Source organism: Callithrix jacchus, chromosome 10 (genome assembly GCF_049354715.1).
Source record: "Callithrix jacchus isolate 240 chromosome 10, calJac240_pri, whole genome shotgun sequence".
NCBI lineage: Eukaryota > Metazoa > Chordata > Mammalia > Primates > Cebidae > Callithrix > Callithrix jacchus.
The window spans coordinates 70,116,016-70,138,750 of record NC_133511.1 but is presented as its reverse complement, the minus strand read 5'-3'; the positions used below and the strand labels follow the sequence as shown (position 1 = coordinate 70,138,750).

The window sequence follows — 22,735 nt, the reverse complement described above, 5'->3', positions numbered from 1 at the left end:
TAAAGAGAGAAAATAAATATACTTCAAAGTGGATTTTATTAAGGTACATGTAACTTTACCATGTAAGATTATCTGTAATTAACACTTCATAAATCACAATATTGAAACATGAATCAAAATTGTTGCTTTCACAATAACATTCTTAGTACATTTATTTTTAAGATACACCCAATAATGTGGTTCCTCATCTTCAAAATTATTTTTCAAAACTTTTCCTGACCATCTATATGAAATTTAAATAATTTATGTTTATGCTTTTATTGTTTAGAAATGAATGCATATTATATTTTCTCTATTAAACAGTACATTTCTAGGAGCTATACTTTTCTTATCAAGTCAAGTATTGCCTGGGCTGGTTGTTTTTCCATTGGTTCAGGCTCCTCCTGGGAGAAAGAAAGCTCACCTCCTATGACTACTGTTAGTATATGGTATAATGTACATAGTTTGTAAGTAACAAGTGATTAAAATATTGCTTCAATTTAGATATGTTTAGTCAGATTTAACACATTATGAATGAAGCCTGTGCTTTCCCTGTTCACTGTTTTATCCCCAGTCCTCCTTCCCACAGTGTTTGCCAAAATGAAGTTGCATAAAATATGTAAGAATATATGTAAAGTTATATTAAAAATATCAATTCAATAAACATGCATTAAGTAGCTATTATTAATAAAGGACTGTGCTTGTATCTGTGCAAGATACATCAATCCCCAAAGCCCAATGCACATTTTCAAAAAGTTACAGTTCAGTAGGGGAAGAGAAATCTGACTACCCATAAGACAAAGATTTAATATCAGCACCTGAAAGAATAGTAAATGGCACAATCGGGAAAAGAAGGAGGTGGGTATTTCAGTCAGAGAGAGCAAAATAATCAAAGACCTAGAGGCGATATATTCCTGGCATTTTTCAGAAATATATATCATTCCTCAAAGTGGATAGACCCCAGAAAAGTGTTACTCTGTTAGACATGATAATCTGTAAATGTCTTGTTAAAATGTAAATTTGTGTGTTCCATCTCAAGGGCTTCTGTTTAAATAGTTCTGAGGTAAAGTTGAGGAATCTGCCCTTGAAAAATGAATGTCTAGTGGTTTGGATGCACAGATGCTGGACCACATTGAGAAAAGTGATAGATGCAAGTAGGAAATAGATGTCAAGTATGAGTGTATTCAGTGGATTATATGAGGCCAGATCTAGGACTTCGTGCTGGTAATACAGAGAATAGAACAGAGTCTTTTCCCTCCAAGCTCCTTGGAAGGAACCCCTTGTGGAAACAGACATAAAACTCAGTGATTACAACAAGGAAACTCAGTGATTACAACAAGGTATCTGTGAAGACCCATTGGAATGGAGAACTCATGGAAGATGAAGATCTAAAAAAGTTTTGTTTTGTGGGAGGTGTTAAGTGGAAATTACTTCATTATCTAAAAAGAAAAAGAAACCCTTTTTTGAACATTTATAAAATGCAAGAAAGTGTAAAGAATATGTCAACAAAACAATATCCAGCTATCAAATATATGGCATTTTAATGTTTGGGATATGTTTATTGATACTTTTGTAATGTGCATATTCATATATTCACATGAAATATATACACAGTAGTAAGTACTTTGTATACTAACCTACCTTTTTTAACAAAACATAATTTATGTTTGTACTAGTATTTAACCTGTTACATCATATTTGATATTTTATTTAGTCAGTACCCTAAAGTCATTGATTAAGCAGTTTCCACATTTTCATTGCAATGTATAACAGATGCTGTGTTGGACGTCACAATATATCTTTACATTCTGGCCCATTTTTCTTCTTTAGACATATATTTAGACAATGGATCCCCAGGTCTTGGGCTATTAAAATACTAATGCATTTACCAAAATGACCTCAAGTACTCTTTTAAGAATTAGGAAAGTACTTCTTTTATTCATACTTCTTCTTGCTTATTGTGCTTATTCATATTCTTCAGCCATTTACAATCTATCAGGTAGAATCACTACAAATAAACTGTAAGAATTACTGAAACCTAGACTTCACTTACTGATCTATGTTATATGAGCCTTACCTTGGATAGCTACATACTCTAGAGGTAGTAAGACAACCTAAACGCCATGTACGACTTTATTTGTGCCTGCTTTCAGACACAGTTTAATGGTGGTCCTGTACTGTGCTAAGTTCAGTATTCATGATAGGATCAGATGTACTGACACAATCTCTGCCCTCAAATAATCCACCATCTAGAACTGTGTAAATAGTAAGTTAGTGGATCATCAGAATAGAGACAACGCATGTTGAAACTGGCTTTTTCAACAAATAGCAGTAACTCGCAGTATTGAATGACCAAACATGGGTCAGAAAAGGCTTGGTAAAGAAGGGATACGCTCAAAATTTCCTAAATTAGCTTAGAAAGAAATACTTTGAGCACAGCCTTGCGAATTTGCTTGGTCTTTACACTGTAGATTATGGGATTCATTACAGGAGGGATAAGCAGATAAACATTGGCAATGAGCGTGTGCACAAGGGGAGGGGCATGTCTTCCAAATCTATGCACTAGTGACAAACTGATCATGGGGATATAGAAGATGGCAACTGCACTGATGTGAGAGACACACGTACCAAAAGCCTTTTTCTGCTCCTCTGGGGAGGCAATGCAGAGCACAGAGTGGATAATCAGAACATAGGAGAGGAGGATCAAGACAGAGTCCAAGCCAGCAGTAGAGATAACAATGGCCAGGCCAAATGTACTGTTGACCCATGTGTCTGTGCATGAGAGCTTCATCACATCAGGGTGGAAGCAGTAGGAATGGTGGAGCACATGACTACCACAGAAGGAGAGACGCTTAAGGAGCACAAGTAGAGGCACTAGAGCTGTTGTCCCCCTAAGAACAATTGCAAAGCCCACTTTAATAATCCGTGAATTGGTTAAGATTGTGGCATATCTCAGCGGGTTACAGATGGCAATGAAGCGGTCAAAGGCCATTGCCAAAAGTACTGAGGACTCCATGAATGTGAAGCCATGGATAAAAAACATTTGGCCAATGCAGGCATCAAAACTGATTTCTCGTGCATTGAACCAGAAAATACCCAGCACGGTGACCAATGTAGAAAGACACAGACCTAGGTCCATGAACGATAGCATGGAGAGAAAATAGTACATGGGTTCATGGAGGCTCGACTCAGTGATGATGACGAACAGGATCATGCCATTTCCAGAGATAGCAATGACATAGAGACAACAGAATGGGATGGAGATCCAGGTATGCCAGTGAGGAGTTTCAAGGCCAGGTATGCCAGTGAGGAAGAAGACTGCAGGGTAGAAAATGCTCTGGTTGAAGAATAACATGATGAATAAAGAAGCAGTTGTCTTTGAGGGAAAGAACCATGTCCTGTAATAATGGAGAAGAAAAGTATTTTCACTCTTCTATACACCATACAATTTATGATCACAAGAGAACCATGTCCTAGTCTTCAATAAAATGTATAGCCACTTACTGTTTTCTTATATGTGTTCTTGAGTGAATGAGGAGAGGAGACAGAGACTAAATTGTGTAAAGAAACCTGGTTTTTAGCAAGATTCCCATTATATTGTATCTCAGCTTCAGGATATTTACATATACATATATAAAACAGGAGATTAGTTTCAATAATATAAAATATTTCCCAGTTCTATGACTGTATGTACATGGGCGGACAGAATATTTCTGGGCAACCATAAGAAACACAATGGGGAAATTCACCCTGCTTTTCTTCACTCCTCAGTTTCTGAGGCAAAAACCCTAAGGTCCATTAAAATTTTTAAGTTCATGTGACCCAGTGAAAATAAGAGAATGAGATAATATTAAATATTTTCTAGTAAAATACTTCTAATCAAATAAATATACAACAGCTGTTGAGTGAAGGAAAAAACAAAACTAAGTATTGGGAAAGAAACTGCAATCTAAATAGAGCACACTGGGTGATAGCAGAAAAAAGATTTGTTTATACAGGTAGTAATTGAGAAGTTGATTATGTTCAAAGGAAATTCTGCTTGATAAAAGAGGGCTTAAATAACCTTAATAAGAACAAAGAAACTCACTGGAAAGTATGGATAATAACTGAAGTAGTTACCCGAGCAAGTTTCTTGATTTTTCATTTCTGCAAAAGGGCATTGAAAATAGATTGGCTGGGGTAAAAAAGGTTTTCTCTGGAGATCTAAGCATATGCTTACCCAGATCCATACATCTGTAGGATTGAAGAAGTTTCTGTATATTGGTTCTGTCTTAAGTTTTCTGACACTGTTTTTTACCTGTAGAAAGAATGCTTGGTTTTTAACATATCTGTGTCCCCCTTTCACTCATTCATACATGTATTTACTCAACAAAAATTTAAATACCTACAGTGGTAGTATGTGCATTAGAATTAGACTTGCTACTTCAAGAAGGTCTGTACATGATTCTGAGAAAGAAAATATTTAAGTTAACTTGATTATCTTCACTGCAATCCCTGAATGAAGAGACAGGAGCTTAGACATCAGTAAGAATAATTGGTTACAGGAAGTGTGTTCAAGAGGGCATTTCTCTAGGTATTTGAGAAGAAGGAAAAATGTTCAATACAGGAAGTCTCTTTGAGTACTCACTAAAAAGAAAAAAATGATAGTGGCTAGAAAATTTGACTTGAGAGGCAATGCAAGACAAAACAAAATCTATGGATTTTGGAGTTAACTCTGGATCTCAGTTGGAAGATAAGCCTCACTTTTTCATCTGTGACTTTACATAGAGGAATCAAGGCATGTACCTACTTCTGCATCCTAGGAAAAGTGATCCCTGCCGTGATCATAGGGCTTAAGAGAAACTAATGTCTATGGTCGAAGTCACAGGATCAGTGCAATATATCTTGGAGTGATAAATCTAAGGGAAATAAAGTCTGAGGACAAAGTTCTGGGGAACAGCAGTATTTAAAGAAAAGACCAGAAGAAGCATCCTCTAATGAAATTGAAGAGGCACAGCAACTAAGGTAAACATGACTTCCAAGAACACACAAGAACCATTTTTTATCAGACCTATGATCTCAGAGCCAGAAAAAAAAAGGCTGACACAGTAGCATCTAAAAGTATCTAAATAAATGAATGAACTGCTTCTAAAAATAGTGATAAACCCCAACGCTTAATATTTCCACATGTTGTATTTCTGATATGTGGCTCCTCAAGTTACAAGTTAAATTCATGCAACCACAACAAGATATTTTAACATAGGAAGAAAACAAGCAGTGTTTTCAATAATCTGATATTTATCTTTGAGACAAATTTGGACCTAGTGATAAAAACATTTATTTTCCCAGCTGAAGTGGAGAGCAAGTAATGACCTTAAAATCATATACTCTTTATTTTAAAAAGGAGGAAGCAGCCCCTCAATTTAATGTTCTATTTTTTTATAGTAACTAAACCCAATTTTGCAAACCAAATAGCTGATTAGGGGTTAATATTCAAAATATATGAGGAACTCCTACAACTCAGTAGCAAAAACGCAAATAATTCAATTTAAAAATAGACAAGGACTTAAACAGACATTTCTCCAAAGAAAACATACAAATGGCCAACAAGTATAAAAAGATGCTCAACATTACTAATCACCATGTAAATGGAAATCAAAATCATCAAACTCACATTGAGATATAACCTCATAGCTATGAAAATACTTACTATAAAAAATATAGCAAGTGTCGACAAAAACGAGAAGAAATTGGACGCATTGTACACAGTTGGTGAGAATGTAAAATCATGAAACCACTGTGAAAAACATCACATCTATTTCTGAGTATATATCCAAAGAAATGAAATTAGTAAGTCAAAAAGATATCTGCACTTGCATGTTCATTGCAGAATTATTCACTATGGGCAACATGTGGAAACAACCTAAATGTCCATCAACAAGTGAATAGATAAAGAAAATACAAGGTATACATATAATAGAATACTTGTCAGCCTTAAAAGCAATAAAATCCTGACACATGCTATGACATGGATGAACCTGAAGTGAAATGCTTCATGATTCCACTTATATGTGAGGTATCTCTTAGTCAAACTCATAGAAACGGAAAGTAGAATGGTGATTCCAACAGGCTAGGGAGAGGGGAAAATTGGGGAGATGCTGTTAAACAGGTAGGACATTTCAGTTGAAGATGAATAAGTTACAGAGATCTAATGTACAACGCTGTACTTATAGTTAACATTACACTATTGTGCAATTGAAAGTTTAAGCGAGTAAATCTCATGTTAAGTCTTCCTTTCTTTCTTTCTTTCCTTCCTTCCTTCCTTCTTTTCTTTCTTTGCTTTTCTTTTGAGACAGAATCTTGCTCTGTTGCCTAGGCTGGAGAACAGTGGCCCAATCACAACTCACTGAAGCCTTAAACTTCCAGGCTCTAGTGATCCTCCTGCCTCAGCCTGTCAAGTAAAGTATCTGTAAAGTGGCAGTAACTACAGGCACACACCATCACACCTGGATAATTTTTGTATTTTTTGTAGAGATGGGGTTTCACCATGTTGTCCAGGCTGGTTTTGTGCTATTGGACTCAAGGGATACACCTGCCTTGGCCTCCACAGTGCTGGGATTACAGGTGTGATTTTATCACAATAAAAATAAATAAAATAGCTATATTGTAAACAGCAAAAATAAAAATAAGAGAGAAACCCTACATATTAAGTATTCAATTATATTTCTCTCTAGTAAAATTAGTGGTAATGTATTTAATGCCTCCTATGTGCCAAACAGTTTACTTCACTGAATCTCTGAGGCTCTCTTTCCACTGCACAATGCTCATAGCATTTTTCTTCAACTCCTATAATCAGAGGGAAACATAATAGGGTTCTTGTAACACAGGGAACTCTATTAGCAAACATGGGGCCAAGAATAGCTTTGTGTGTGTGTGTGTCACACCTCACTTCCACTCACAAGCTAGTGTCTAGGACAGTCCTACAGCTGTAATTAATTGCAAAAAAAAACACTGAGAAATTAGGTCCAGCTGTGTACCAAAGAAGACAGAATTGGTAACATCTAGCTAGTCTTTGCCACATATACCAACTTTTCAAGGAGACAATAGGCTTAAATAAAACAGTGAGTGTGAGGCTGGGCACAGTGGCTCATGCCTGCAATCCCAGCACTCTGGGAGGCCGAAGTGAGAGGATCCTTTTTAAAAAAATTTCATGATTCTTAAACCACCACTGAGTTGTCCTGCACTAAAACTAATGAGCAAACATTAAACTCTTCTTGAACAGATGCCTGTAAGTGTCTCTTTCTCCCCCACTGAGAATTCTTCCATGACAGGGGCTATAACCTAAACATCCCTGTTACCAGACTACCAGGAACATCTAAATAGCCCTCACAACAATGCTTCACATTCATTAATATCACAACATCATTATTGGGTAATAATAACTTCCCTTTATGGATGAGAAAGCAGGTTAAGATAAGATAATCAAGGCTCAGAGGAACCATATGACTTTCTCAAATTCACCCAACAAGCCAATGGCAGATTCAGGAATTGAGTTATTTTCTTACTCCAGATGCCATTCTCTTGCAAACCCTTTATTTAAATTTTTTTTACTGTGGAATGAAACAAATACATGCTAATGACTGTACTCTATATTTGGAATAACTATTTTTAACACTACAACAATATTTTTGAGTTGACATAATGTATAAAAATATACTACAGAGTTCATGCCCACTAATTTACTCTGAACACTTCTGTGTTGGTTTCATATACTATCTGAAGGTTATACAGTACCTGATTTATTTATAAAAGTCTTCAATGCACTACAACACTGAACTTGTGTGCAGAATAATTCTCGGGTCTGGAAGGTGAGGTTTTCTGATCCTGCCCCCTGCTATTTGAAGGATAATCCCACACAGCAGCGAATCTATTAACACAAAGCAAGCAAGAGAAAAGGAGTTATCTCAACCTCACTAACTTACATGCAGAAAGGTTCTGTACTATAGTTGCAGAATCAGTCCCCTTCAGTCCTGCCCCCTGACAAAGAGGTCCTCTTTTGCCAGGGGAAACCATAGGGAGAAAATTCGGGAATAGGATAACTACCAGATTTGAGAAAAAGAGCCTTTGTAAGAAGCCTAGAAGTCACCTCATGAGATTCGTTTACCCAGAAAATGAAATTCCTAGGGGAGAACTCTGTACAGCTGTGTCCTGCTCCAAATAACCCTTTGTGCTCCAAATAACAAATTATAAAGGGCAACATATTTTTAGTCTATCTTCACTCTTTCTTCCGCAAAAGATAATTCTATAAATGGACTGCACTTTCAGTTCTCATTCAAGAGCAATTTGAACCCTAACTAGCTGTGGGACAACTTTTGCCTGGAGCCAGAGTAAAGAAGAAGTGTCGTTGTTAAAGGATCACTAACAGCTGAGTTTGCTCAGCTGTCATTTGCTAGTTTCACAGCAATCATAAGACATGGAACCCAAATAGGAAAGGGGTTGCTGAGTTACTACATTCACTGAAGGTAGTACAGTGGTTTTCTGATTCAGAGCCCAAGCCTTCCCCCTGAGTATTCTGAATTTCCTGGGAGTTGTTGCTAACCTGTGCATAGTCACAGAAAATGACAACTTAAAAGGAAGTGACTAAAGGAAGACTAAAAAACTTTACGAGGCCCTTGTGTGTCTTTTGCTAGCATACAGAGATACTAGGCTGCTCTAACTGCCCTAAAACTGCTACCAGTATGTTTACCACTGTGGTGGAGAATTAATCATGTTTGACAAACAGCTTCTGTTTAAGCTGTGGACACTCATAAATGGCTTTCAGCCTATTCATTAATACAGCTTTTCACAATTAATGGTGAGCTTGGAAGGTTGGTAAGTTTCAAAGACAACTATTTAAACATGTTTCTTGGCATAAGAGGCTGTATCAAGAGGAAATTACCTTGCAAAGGGCTGCTATATGGAAGAAGAGGACGAGATAACTATTCCCGTTAGAGTTGCTACAAAGCAGAAATCTTAATTATCCTGTTTAATTTTACTTCTCCTCCTTCTTCTTCTTCTTCTTCTTCTTCTTCTTCTTCTTCTTCTTCTTCTTCTTCTTCTTCTTTTCTTCTTCTTCTTCTTCTTCCTCTTCTTGTGTCACAAGATTATAGATCCCTAGGAAAATCTGGAAAGCTGCATTATTTTTCCTAGAAGTTCATAAAGAACCTGAGAAAATATGCTCTGTTTTTTAAGTATCTTCTGGACAAATAAATAGAAACATAATCTTACCCCAGAAATACTTCAACTGGTTGGGGGAAATCTTAGCAGTTCTGGATAAATGTGCCATATAATATATGAGACTCCATGGGAAAAATGCACAATTTAAATAGAAGCTTTCAAGATACAGAAGCAAAAGCAGATGTCCGGGCTCTTAGGGAAATAAATGTGAAAATTGTGCTGTCCATGCTAAGAACTCCAGTCTGAGGAGCACTGGTTCATGCTCACAGACACATTTGCAGGCTGATCTTCTACACACATGCAGAAAGGGACATAGAAGAACTTAAGGGTCTTTTTTAGTGCAAACTCCAGACATGTAAACCATTCACCAGCCAAAGCCTAATAATTAGTGGATACAAGAAGAGCATAATGATTAATGCTCATTTTGACTGGTTGTCTATTCTAATTCCCCTGTCCCAGGACACAAATCTGTTAAACACTTTCCCTATGTCTTCCTGTTCATTAAGAGTCAACATAGCATTGGTTAAAATGAAAGTATTTGGAACCAGACAACCTTGGTCCAAAGCTCAGTTCTGTCACCAATTGTGTGACTTTAGGCTAACTGTATAAGTACGTCACTTCTGTTTATTGCTTTTAATGTAGAGAAAATAGTTATACTGCTTTAGAAGTCTAGTTTATAAAATAAGATAACCCAGTATTGATCCATAAAAAGGTCTTAGCACAGCATAATTTGCACTCACTCAAATGACTCAATTATTTACTTGTGTTACTTATCATGATTACCTATTGTTTTCATTAATATAGCAATTTTATTAAATTATCATTAGTGTCTAGTGTGTGTCAGATACTACGTTTCAATGTTGAGATGAAAACGTGCAGTATCTACTCTCAAGGAACTCATAGATCTGATAAATGATAGATAGACAACCACTATAAGACAAATCTGATCAGGACATTACCCTGCTTTTCCTTTAGCTTCCCAGGTCCTCAGAAATCTGGCCTTACGAACCCTTTAGGTGGAGAGATATTTACTTCCACTCTCTCTCCTTCAGTCATATAGAACTCATTTTCAGTTTCCTAAACACGATGTGGTTTGGTTCAAGTCTGAGCCTTCTCTCATTCTATTCTCTGAGGAAGTATTATGATGTTTACTCGTTCTTAAACTCTGTTTCAAATATAATTCAAAACAGTTTTATTTTTTAATTGTATTAAAATTAAAATAGCTTTGTATCCTAGATTTTCTGATTTGCAGATTGTAGATAAATTAATGGAAGCTTAATTTTGTGGGATTTTTATTCTTTTTTAATTTTTCTTTTTAGTTTCCCTACTTTGCAGTGCCTTAATTTGGTCCTCAGTCCACCAAGCCAATGAAACATCATAGCTGTTCACTGTGCCTGGAACATTTCCTTAACCTCCTGTCATCTCCTTACCCTACTCTAATCTCCTGCCCTTGCTACTAGCTTCCCAGACAAAACCCTTTTCACTCACTCAGATATCATATTATTACATCTGGTTAGCCTCCCTTGTCCATACAGGCTAAATTGTCTCTACACCTACGTGATCTATACCAGTGCTTCACAAATATGAATGGCACATTAATGCCCTAGATATCTTGCAAAAGTTCAGGTTCCAGTTCAGAGGATCAGATTTTCTTTTCATTTCTAACAAGTTTTCAGCTGATGCTAACATTATTGGCCCTGCAATAGCAAAGATCTCTGTGAAAACCACTTTTAAAGTAATTATAACAGTATTTTAATTTCCCATTTACTTATATGTATCCCCCACTAGACTTCAAATTGTAATATTTGGGGTGATATCTATTGTCTTCACTTTTATACCCTCAGGATCTGTTTGATACCAGATATATGTAGAGTATATATACAATATTTCTCTTAATAAATGAATTAAGAACTTTATTGAAAGCATATGCAACAGGATATAGTGGGAGCAGAGAGGAATGGAATAAATGACAATATTATGAATAGCCAGAAGTTCACAGGGAGAGGTAAGGATGTGACATTTCTATATACACCAAAACTGAATAGTCAGTGTGGGCCATATCAGCAGGGTAGGAAAACTGCTAAATCCAACATGGCTGGATCCAGGAAAAGAGGTGAGTGAGGCTTTCATCAGACCATGGAAGACCAGTTAGTGATACAGAGTTTTAATAATTTTTGTAAACAGTAGTATAAACAAAATAATTTTTGACATAGTGTCTTAATCTATTTTCTCTTGCTATAAAAGAATACCAAATACTAGGTAATTTATAAGCAAAAGAAGTGTATTTTGCTCACAGTTCTGGAGGCTAGGAAATTCAAAAGCATGGTGCCAGCATCTGGGGAGAGCTTTTGTGCTGCCGCAACATGGTGAAGGACATCACATGGCAAAAGGGCAAGGGATGTGTGTCACTCAGATCTCTTTTTCTTCTTATAAAGCCACCAGTCCCATCATGATGACCTTATCTAATCTTACTTATCTCCCAGAGGTCTCATAGCCAATCAATATATGAATTTGGGAATTAAATTTCCAACATGGAAGACTTATTCAAACAGACACATGCAGCAACCTGTTTTTGCTGCTTTGTCATTGTTTGCTATCTTTTAAGTTTATTTCTACAATTTCAATACATTAACCCTGGATTACCTGGTTTGACTCTGGCCTATTGCTCCTGTATCAAATTTTGTTTCTTTTATATCCTAAACTGTTTGCCCCTTGTACTAATCTTAGCCTGAAACTTGCTTTTCTATTTCCTGATCAAGTGTGATCATCCCATGAGCTGTAACATGTACAAATTTTAAAGGTTGTGTAATATCCTAGGACTGGATATAAATGCTTTATATATTCTGTATCATTGAGAATTTTATCTATATTTTTGAACACTGTAAATAATGGGGCAATAAATTTTCCTGTACATAAAAATATGCCCTGCATCTCTGATATGTTCCTTTCAATAAATTTTTATAAATGGAATATTATGGACATTTTAAGACAATAATATGCTGGAAAATCTGCTTCCAGAAAGTTCACGCAAACATTGTAAAACAATGCCTAGTCCACTGTAACACAGCAACACAACACTATGCATTATACGTTTTAAAAAACATTCACTGATCTGATAGGCAAGAATATTTTACTGTTTACTACAGTAGAATGTTGACAGCCAATAAATAAGACTTATTGCAAGTTCCTAGTGCAGAGTTTTCCTGTGTCCAATTTAGTGCTTCCTGTTTAGATTACCATGTTCCAGAAACATTAATGTGAAGTCAAATGGCATCAGAGACTATGATATGTTTCCTGGATTAAATGGTGTTAATATTAATGTGTGATAAAGTGTCTTGCTATGTGATTTCACGGAGGAACATTGAACTCAGATTTTCAGAAACTTTAATTAAATTACAAGCTATTGTTCTGCTAGGCTGGCTTGAGAATAGGGCAGTAAGAAGGGCCATATTTTGAAGTATGTGTACCACTGTGTGTATTGGTGCTTTGGCCGGTATGCACACTAGTCCCATTGTCATGTACTAAGCTCTGGCACAGAATTTACATGGTACAACTATAGTAACTCCATTGCTCTGATAAGAGTAACATTCTTTCAGCCATAAGATAGCAAATATGAGAACATTCCCAAATAGTTTCTGAGACTAGTGGGAAAGGAGTCAGCTCTAGAATTTGCCCAACTTGATAGAGAAAGTGTTTTTAAAGGTCTCAAGAAGTTTACTGTGAGGAAACACAATAACAAAAAATCTTTATGTGCAAGGTATAAGCATGCACAAGTGACAACCTGTTAACATTCAGTTTGTCACATCAGCATGCCTGCAGGCTTTTGGGTATAAATAACTCGAATTGAAAGTAGTGGTAGATGAATGGTCATATGAAGACTCTAGAAAATGAGTTTTGAAAACTTTGAGTGTCAGGTAGCCCAGGCTTTGAATACTGGTTGTTCCACTTATAACTGAGAAACCAAAGTAAGTTACTTAAACTCTAGTTTTTGGTTTAAACATAGTTTAAGACATAAACTAATAACTGATTTTTCTACTGAATATATTATAGTAGATTTGGGTAGGTCAAAAGTTGACAGGGATCTCACTGAGCTAAAATCAAGGCATCACCAGGCTGCATTTCTTTGTAGAGGGGCTATGAAAAATCAATTCTCTTCTTTTCTCCTTCTGGAGGAGTCCCACATTCCTTGGCTTGTGGCCTCCTTCTGACATCTTCAAAGCCAGCAAGAGTGGATCAAATCCTTCTCATGCTGCCATCTCTCTGGTTCTCCACTTTTAAAGATTCATGTGAACACATTGGACCCATCCAGCTAATCCATCTAATCTTGCCATCTCAAGTTATTTAATTTTAATCACATCTGCAAAGTCCCTTTGCCATGTAATATCACATATTCGTAGGTTCCAGGCATTAAGACATAGATATCTTTGGGGGCCATTATCCTGCCTACCACAAACACTTAGCATGGAATCATACATGTAGAATGCATAATAAAATATTATGGTTCTTATTATTTATTGTTTTTATTAAATTATGAAGAAGAAAATATTTCAGGCCATGACATTTTCAGTAGTGAAACAGACATGGAAAGAAGATAATATTGGAAGCAGCAAGAATGGTTAGGAAACTTCTGACACTACCCAAGTGAGAGATAATTGTGACTTAAAGGTGACATTTCTGGAGATTATAAAGATTGATCAATTTCTAGTTATAGTTTTCAAAGAGATTGACAAGATTTATCGATGGATTAAATGCAAGGTGTAAGAGACAGAAACCGAGAATGAATCAAAGACCCATATACCCAAGAGCGGTCCAAAATTGGTGGGAATATCAAAGGATCTAAAGAGGCCATAAGGAGACAAGATGAACAACTTATACCGACCTATGCATGCTATTCATTAAAGACTAATGAGAGCAATAGTAACCTGACAACAGGTGATATCATTGGCCAAATCAATCACCTCTCTACCCACAATTTTTCTTCGTATGATACAAGATTTTTTAAATTTGACTATAAGTAGGGAGAAACCCAAAATATTGTGACTAATTCTCTTCAACCCGTTGGGTTAGGACTTCAAAATACAAAATAGGTCAAATTATAAAAAAGTAAATGAAACTGTATTTTATGTACAATAAATTGTGGACTAAGATTTTTACCTACTGTATTGACCAAGCATTTGGTTCATGCCTCTAGGATAACCTATCATTAGTTAACATGAAATCTACTCTACACTGAAATCCTAAACAGTAAGAATTACAGTGTATTCTTTTTAAAAAAAATCTATCACTGAGCATAATGTTTAGAACATAGGACGTTCTTATGAAATATTTACTAGATATATGTATGGATTAGTAAATGCATTTTTTTTTCCTTTATTTTTTGAGATGGAGTTTCGCTCTTGTTACCCAAGCTGGAGTGCAATGGCGCGATCTCGGCTCACCGCAACCTCCGCCTCCTGGGTTCAGGCAATTCTCCTGCCTCAGCCTCCTGAGTAGCTGGGATTACAGGCATGCGCCACCATGCCCAGCTGATTTTTTGTATTTTTAGTAGAGACGGGGTTTCACCATGTTGACCAGGATGGTCTTGATCTCTTGACCTCGTGATCCACCCGCCTCAGCCTCCCAAAGTGCTGGGATTACAGGCGTGAGCCACCGTGCCCGGCTAGTAAATGTATTTTTAACTATAAAAGACTGCTGCTGCAAAGACCCACAGGTAGGCTAATGAAACCATCCTGCTGTGAATAATGATAGATACTGAGGAGTTAAGGAGGGTTTTGACTCTCACTCATAAAGGGAGATGCCATTTAGCAATTTGCTACAATATTTCATTTTTTTAATCTCCTTCAGAGTAACTGCTAGAGATGATAGGGTTCCTTTTAAGGGTAATGGAAATGTTCTCAAATTAAATTGTGATGATGGTTTCTGCACAGTTCTGTGACTTTACTAAAAACAATTGAATCATACACTATAAATGGGTGAATTTTATAGTATGTGAATTATATAGCAATAAAGCTGTTAAATAAAAAAGCTTTTGAGTAAAATAACACATGAACAAAAAGTTCCATCAGCCCATAAAGCACATAGCCACAATAAGTCATTGCATAATGGAACAGATATAAAAGGACTGTATGAGGCAAAAGAAGTCTTCTGGGAATCTCCACACCCTGGAGACACAGTGAGTTAGCACCACCACCAGGAATTGGCCTCTCAGCTCTGTGCCTGTCTCCAATCAGGCTGGAATAAGTCTCCTTATATTTGTAAGCTCGGCCCTCCCCTGGAATCTAAAGCCTCCTTAGTCTTCTGAGTCAGCCTGAAAGGGACAGGCCGATCTACTGTATGGGCTCTGTAAGTAAAACTGTTTTGTTCCATGAAAATGCTTGACTCTAGATGAATTGGACTTTCTCCCAGTGTGCAGAATTTGATTAGATATTGGGATGGTGGGCTGAGGAGGATGGTCGAATCTGCAGAATTATTTATTCCCAGGAAATATGTAGAGAATGAGTATTTTGTTCTGCCAGATAAAGGTTGGATAACTTGTTGTTAATCAAACGGTGTAATCAGTGTGCTAATATATTTATCACAGTCAGGGAATCTCATTTCTATGCCCAATAACTCATACTAAAAATGAAAAATTACCAATTTTGAACACGTTGCATGCAAGCTACTGGTATTAGACACGGTGCACATCCTGCCTTATAGATGAGGAAACTGGGTCACAGAAAGTTTGTATTACTTGTAGATTTCAGTAAAACAATTGTTTTTGAGGCACGAGATTTGGAATTAAAAAGACCTGGGTTAAAAACTCAGCTCTGACTTTCACTAGTTCTGTGTGTGATTTCAAATGTTTCAGAACCTCAGATTCTCAGTGTCTTTACCAGAAAAAAGAATTTAAGGTGAATCTGTTACTTGTCACGTGATGCTATAGTAAGAATTAAAATAATGCTTCTAAAGCACGTAGGACAATAATGTTCACAGAACAAGGGTCCAACAAATAGTAACTATCTCTATGAATAATGTTTTTATTAATGTTGTAGATGGTCTCAAAACTAGTTACTGTTTGAGCAAGAATCTGAACCTGGGTCAGTCATACACAATAGCCATACCATTGGCAATAGCATGGAGAATACTGATGACACTATATGGTCTAGTTCAGCAGATTAAGACAGCCACAGGCTGTAACTTATAATAGTGCCATGAAAAAGAGCATCGTTGTAATCTGAATGGACAGGAAAATTAGCTGAGAATATAGCTTATTTCACAAGAGAGAAAATGAAGGAATATATGGATTAGAGAGGATGGATTCGAAAGATTTGAGAGTGAAGTCAGCACAAAAGAGAAGCTTGGGGGAAATTTACTGCCTCCTTCTAAGACTATCCATTAGTCCTCCTCTAGTCTTGGATATAAACAGTTAAGGTTTTTTCAATGTAAGAAAAGCACAATGAAATAACAGCTTCAAGTGTCCACTAGTGACAATTGCTTGGCCTTCTTATATAGACCTCCTGAGGTTCTCATTTTTGATGTTTCAGAAATAGAATTAATTAATTAAAAACTACTCTTCATATGTAGGGGATGAGAGAGCAAGAGGAGGGTGTGTGTGTGTGTGTGTGTGTGTGTGTGTGTGTGTGTGTTGGGTAGTAATTTTAATTCAATGCTTTGCTAGAGTTCGATGTCATCTGCTGATAAATGAAACAGGAGGGAGAGCCAGGTTTGGAGAGAGGAGAGAATGAGTTCTGTTTTTCTCATATAGAGGTTGAAATAACTGAGGGATGATGGGTGGAGAACACAGTATTTTATTCACCTTTTATTCACCACTTGAAGCAAGGAGCTTTGTTCTCCACACTGCTGTTAATTATTTTTCTAAATTACAGGTTTGATTGCTTTCACTGTATTTTCATGTCCCATTACTACCTTCACGCTTAAAAGCAGAAACCATGACACAGCATTAAAGATTCTGCTAACTTTTAAAATATAGAACTCAGGAGATGCTATAATTAGATTGCAGATTTATTAATCTTCTGAATATAAGTGATATTTAAACCCATGAGAATAATTAAGCTATCTCAAGAAGAGCGAATGAAAAGCAAGAAAAGAAGAGGAACTTCTTGGTAGAAAAGTAGACTCCTCTAGAATCCTACAATTTATAAGGCAGAGAACAAAACCATTGTTTGACAAACAGGAAAAAACTCACAAAATGACCATTAACGAAGCTAATAAAGGAGAAAGTTTAATTTCAAGGAGGAGGAGGTAAACATTGCTGAAAGTTGAGATGAGGGAGAGAAAAACAAATCTGAGATTAAACTTTTGGACTTGGCATGTAGAAAATCACGGCTAACATCATTTGGAGGATTTTCAGAATCATTAGGGAAAGAATTCAGATTGTTACTGAAGGTGAAGGAAGAATAAACAAAAGCAGATTGTTTTCCAAAGAAATTTTTATCCTTAGAAAAGATACGGCAGGAAACTGAGAGAGAAACAGGGTTTTTATGTCTTGTATCCCTCACTATAGCAGCACAAGGCTAATTATGAAAACTATTCAATGTATCCTGGTTGAAATACCTATATAAAACGGTGGGAAGCTTTTATGTTGAGTTAGAGTAACACTTGAGCATTGCAGACTGCAAGAAAGCAACCAATTTGTAATAAACAAGATACTAAAGAGGGAAAAGAATTTTGTTGGTGTTAAATGAGAAGAGATGCAGAATGATTTATTTATTAAAAGCAAAGCTCATTGCTTCCAGTGGTGAATAAAAGGTGAATAATAAAATATTTAGAAATGTCTGGCTCTTGATGCTCTGCAAAAACTTAAGTTCATTCCACTTTCCATGGAATTCAAGATTTTCAAGATTTGACCTCTGATGCTTTCTCTAGCTTCATTTCCCACAGCACCTAGCCTCACATTTAACACTTCCATATACTCCTTCTCTTGTAGTTATCCAGCAAACTGGCTTAGGTTATTCTTTTATTCATATCTCTCCTCATGTTATAAATGACATGGCAAAAGCACACTTTCCTGTTTTTATCCTTGTAAATTCACATCTACCCATCAAAACTTCACACAATTATAAATCATACACTCTGTTAAGATTCTTGGAACTAGTTCTTCTTGACACATTCATGTATGCACATACTCCAAATCTACCACTACACATTATTATCTCTTCTGCCTTATCTGTTAGATACATCCTATCCTTATACACTCTGCAACTAGTAGCATGTATCTCTTTGTCTCTGACACTGCTGGTATGCACTGTGCCTGATTAAATGCCTGGCATGTAGTAGATGCTTTAAATTAGTCATTTTTTATTTTCAATAAAAGTCCCTAGACTCTTGACACAGCAAGCTCAGCTCCCTGTATACATATCTAGTTCAGTTCAATTTGAACTGAACTAAGTGTTTGTGGTTGATGGTCAGGAACTTAAGTAGAGTTATTGGTTATGAAAAGGAATAAGGATCCCTCTGTTTCTGAGTCCAGCATGGATGTGGGAAAGATGCAGGAAGATATAGTTGTAGTATGATGGAAAGGAGAGAAATCATTTCTTTTTTGCTGGGACAAACACAGATCAGGTCAAACTATATACAGTATGGTTTTCTTTTGTTTTGTTTATGATCTCTCAGCAAGAAGAAGAAAAAAACCTTCCAAGAAAAATGAAAATAGGCAGTGAATATGTTGAAATGAGGTAAGGGGAGCCATGAAGAAGTTAGGATGAAAGAGAAATTATTCAAATAGCAATTTAATTGTTTAAAGTGATTACATAAAATTTCCTACAACACAATGACAAAAATTACAACTCAGGCTTTACATGGAAACTAAAAATTATGAAAGCCAGATTAATTGACATAAATGGAACCCCTCTGTGCTTTCATAACCATTTTTATTATTCATCACTGTATACGAGATATTGAAGTTACTGAACAATCATTCTGCTCTTTCTCCCTCACTGTATTAGAAACTCTCTAAGAGGGGTTGTGTTTGTGTCATCCCTTAGCTTCTGACATAACGCTATGTAAGATGCAGATACTCAGTTAATGTCCCTGAGAGAGTAAAGCAAGATCAAGAAAGAAATGCTACAGGTACATTCCTGCTCAACACTTTTACACATGCCATTCTGAAAGCCTGAAAATTCTTCATCTCAACTTATAATAAAACACAGAACTCTTTCAAGCACTGCTTCTTCTACAAAGCCTTCTCCAAATACTGCAAACCTATTAAATGTTCTCTTCTGTTAATTCCTCTTTCATGTGTTTTGGTTTTTTTTATTATTTTTATCTTATTTCTAGTTGACAAATAATATGGTGTATATTTGTGGGGTAAAATGTGATGTTGCAATACATGTATGCATTGTGGAATAATTAAATCAGACTAATTATCATATACATTACCTCAAATATTTATCATTTCTTTGTGGTGTGAACATTTAAAATTCTCTCTTCTCGTTTTTTAGAAATATACTATACATTAACTATAATTCTTATTTCTCTTAAGGGATTTGATCGTACATTTTAGATATTTTCATCACTTCCCTGAGGACACTCTCATTACTGTAAATTTCAGAGTCTAAAGCTATGGTTTCATTATTTGGCCAAATCATGTAACTAATGTTTCTTGTTTTTCCTCTAGTTTTCTGACAATTTCAGTTAAATCTCACTCCCTCCTTTTTTTCACTAACACTTCTTCCAGTGATCCTTGAGGTGGCACTTTATCAGGGTGAATGTGTGAGTCTAGAAATATTGAGGTTCCTCTCCATCCTCTCTTCTATCAACATGAACTGTCAGCCACTCAGCACCCTTTCTTTTCCCCTGAAGAACAGTTACCCTGCAACTGGCTATCTCTCATTGATGGAGCCCTCTGCAGCCAAAGCCCAAATCTCTGTTATTCCCCAGACCCCTGTCTCCAACTCACCCATACCCATCTACCTTTCTGCAATTCTCTACTCAATGAAAAAAGAAATGTGATGTTTGCAATAAAGTTATATTTTTCCCTCCAAAACAAACAGAAACATTCTATTAGATATCTCCTAAGAAGCGTGTCTTAACAAAATGGAGATACTCTGTTCTGGAGAACTAGTCTTCAAGCAGACTGAAGAAAGAAATGTATTGGAACATGGCAGCACATTATATCAGGTTGAGGGGGGGCAGCCTCCTCTCTTCCTAAGCCTGGTAGGTGGTTTGTGTTCTAACTCACTGTCTCTCCCAAATGTGATTCCAGGTGTCACATTGTAAGGGTCTGTTGAATGGTCAGATGCTGAAGCCATTTATTTGTCACTTCATATGTGTTACTTTGTATTATAATGATCTCCCTCTCCATATTTTCTGGCTTCCCAAATTGTCTGTAGGCTTCTCTGCTTTCCACACTTATGACCAATGTAATATTGCTGTTCCACGGCCCCAGTGTATTTTTCTCTGGAGCCAACCATACAGAAAAAAAAACCCGCTACCTCTGTAACACAATTTAAACATGCCAGAAAGAATGAAATATGATTGGCACACTTGGCATAAAGTGTTTATTCTGAGTTGAGTTATCTATGACTAGAATATTCAGAGGACTGAACACATGATATAAACATAGCTGCCAGCAAAGAGCACCAGAGAAGAAAGATCGTGCACTGAGGCAAATTCAGAAACAAAGCAAAGTACCCACTATATCAGTTGAAATCTGACATTTTTTAATCAGTTTAAATGAGCCATTTATAGTTTCATATTATATAAATACTCACTTTGGTTAGTTTTCTGTACAATAAAATTATTTTAATTAGACCAATACACAAACAAACTTAGCTTTTTTTGTTTCAAGCTCTCATCTTGTTCTGCACTTTTAATTCAGCATGTCAATTTTACAGAATATCACCTCCACTTCCATCATTTTCCTGCTCACTGGTGTTCCTGGGCTGGAAGCCTTCCACACCTGGATCTCCATTCCCTTCTGCTTCCTCTATGTAACTGCCCTCTCAGGAAACAGCCTGATCCTCTTCGCCATCATCACTCAGCCCAGCCTGCACGAACCCATGTACTATTTCCTGTCCATGCTGTCCACAACTGACCTCGGGCTGTCCATATCCACTCTGGTCACCATGCTGGGTATATTCTGGTTCAATCTGAGGGAAATCAGCTTTAATGCCTGCTTGTCCCAGATGTTCTTTATTAAATTCTTCACTGTCATGGAATCCTCAGTGCTGCTGGCCATGGCTTTCGATCGTTTTGTGGCCATCTCTAACCCCCTCAGGTATGCCATAGTTTTAACTGACTCCAGAATAGTTCAAATTGGAGTGGCAAGTGTCATCAGGGGAATCCTAATGCTGACAACAATGGTAGCACTTCTTACAAAACTGTCCTACTGCCACAACCACGTGCTCCACCACTCCTACTGCTTCCACCCTGATGTGATGAGGCTCTCATGCACAGACACCAGGATCAACAGTGCAGTTGGGTTGACTGCCATGTTCTCCACTGTTGGTGTAGACTCCGTTCTCATCCTCCTTTCCTACGTTTTGATCATTAGGACTGTCCTCAGCATTGCTTCCCCAGAAGAGAGGAAGAAAACCTTCAGCACATGTGTCTCCCACATTGTGGCTGTTGCTGTATTTTACATTCCATTGATCACCCTGTCCTTTGTCCACAGGTTTGGGAAACAAGCCCCAGCCTATGTACATACTATGGTTGCTAACACCTACCTGCTGATCCCCCCTGTGATGAACCCCATCATCTACAGTGTGAAAACCAAACAGATACGTAGAGCTGTGATAAAAATTCTCCATTCCAAAGAAACATAAAATGGTAGAATTCTAGCACTAGATGGACCTCTCGAGATGGTAAACTTCAGGTCATGTTATCAGTCAAAAACAAGAAACAACCAAAGATCTGGTGCCCATTGTAGCTAAGCATATAATTATTTAACATTAAAGTTGGAATGTATCTAGAACATCAGCTAGTTTGACTATTTTACAAATAAGAAGGTAAAGACAAGGAAATGAAGAGATGAACAGTCTAAAATTAGTCTTAGATCTAGAATTTGTCCTTCTCACCACTGTTTGGTCAAACTGTTGTTGCCTTCTGTCCCTGCCGATAGCCTTTCTATTCTTATCTACTTCACAGCAGTTAGAATGACACATTACGAAAAGTCACTCCTTTGTGAGAAATATTTTCCAACTGTTCTAGTAACTTAAAGTATTTTCCAGCTGTTCCAGTAATTTAAATTGCCATTTATTATTTCCTCTGACAAGTCATGGTTCTAAGTGGTTTTTTAACTGATTTTTTTTCTTTTTTTAATATATATTTTATTGCATTTTAGGTTTTGGGGTACATGTGAAGAACATGCAATATTGTCGCATAGGTACATACATAGCAATGTGGTTTGCTGCCTTCCTTCCAGAATGTTCATTGCAGCACTGTTTACAATAGCAAAGACTTGGAACCAACCCAAATGCCCATCAATGATAGACTGGACAGGGAAAATGTGGCACATATACACCATGGAATACTATGCAGCCATAAAAAACAATGAGTTCGTGTCCTTTGTAGGGACATGAATGAACCTGGAAACCATCATTCTCAGCAAACTGATACAACA

General features: G+C 36.7%; 2 protein-coding genes across 2 annotated transcripts; one reads left to right on the top strand and one right to left on the bottom strand.

Annotated features, from left to right (window-relative positions):
* Positions 1 to 1,517: 1,517 nt before the first annotated feature.
* OLFR561 (olfactory receptor OR51C1) lies at positions 1,518 to 3,369 on the bottom strand. The gene has a single exon (XM_017978519.4). The coding sequence runs from the start codon at positions 3,332 to 3,334 to the stop codon at positions 2,384 to 2,386; it is 951 nt and encodes a 316-aa protein (XP_017834008.1). The 5' UTR covers positions 3,335 to 3,369; the 3' UTR covers positions 1,518 to 2,383.
* Positions 3,370 to 15,315: 11,946 nt separating this feature from the next.
* LOC100406994 (olfactory receptor OR51C1) lies at positions 15,316 to 22,087 on the top strand. The gene is made up of 2 exons (XM_017977848.3): positions 15,316 to 15,516; positions 21,009 to 22,087. The coding sequence occupies exons 1-2, from the start codon at positions 15,508 to 15,510 to the stop codon at positions 21,936 to 21,938; spliced, it is 939 nt and encodes a 312-aa protein (XP_017833337.1). The 5' UTR covers positions 15,316 to 15,507; the 3' UTR covers positions 21,939 to 22,087.
* The last annotated feature ends 648 nt before the right edge of the window (positions 22,088 to 22,735 follow it).

Coding starts and splice junctions, on each gene's coding strand:
- OLFR561 (XM_017978519.4), bottom strand. CDS start 3,334: ATGTTATTCTTCAACCAGAGCATTTTCTACCCTGCAGTCTTCTTCCTC.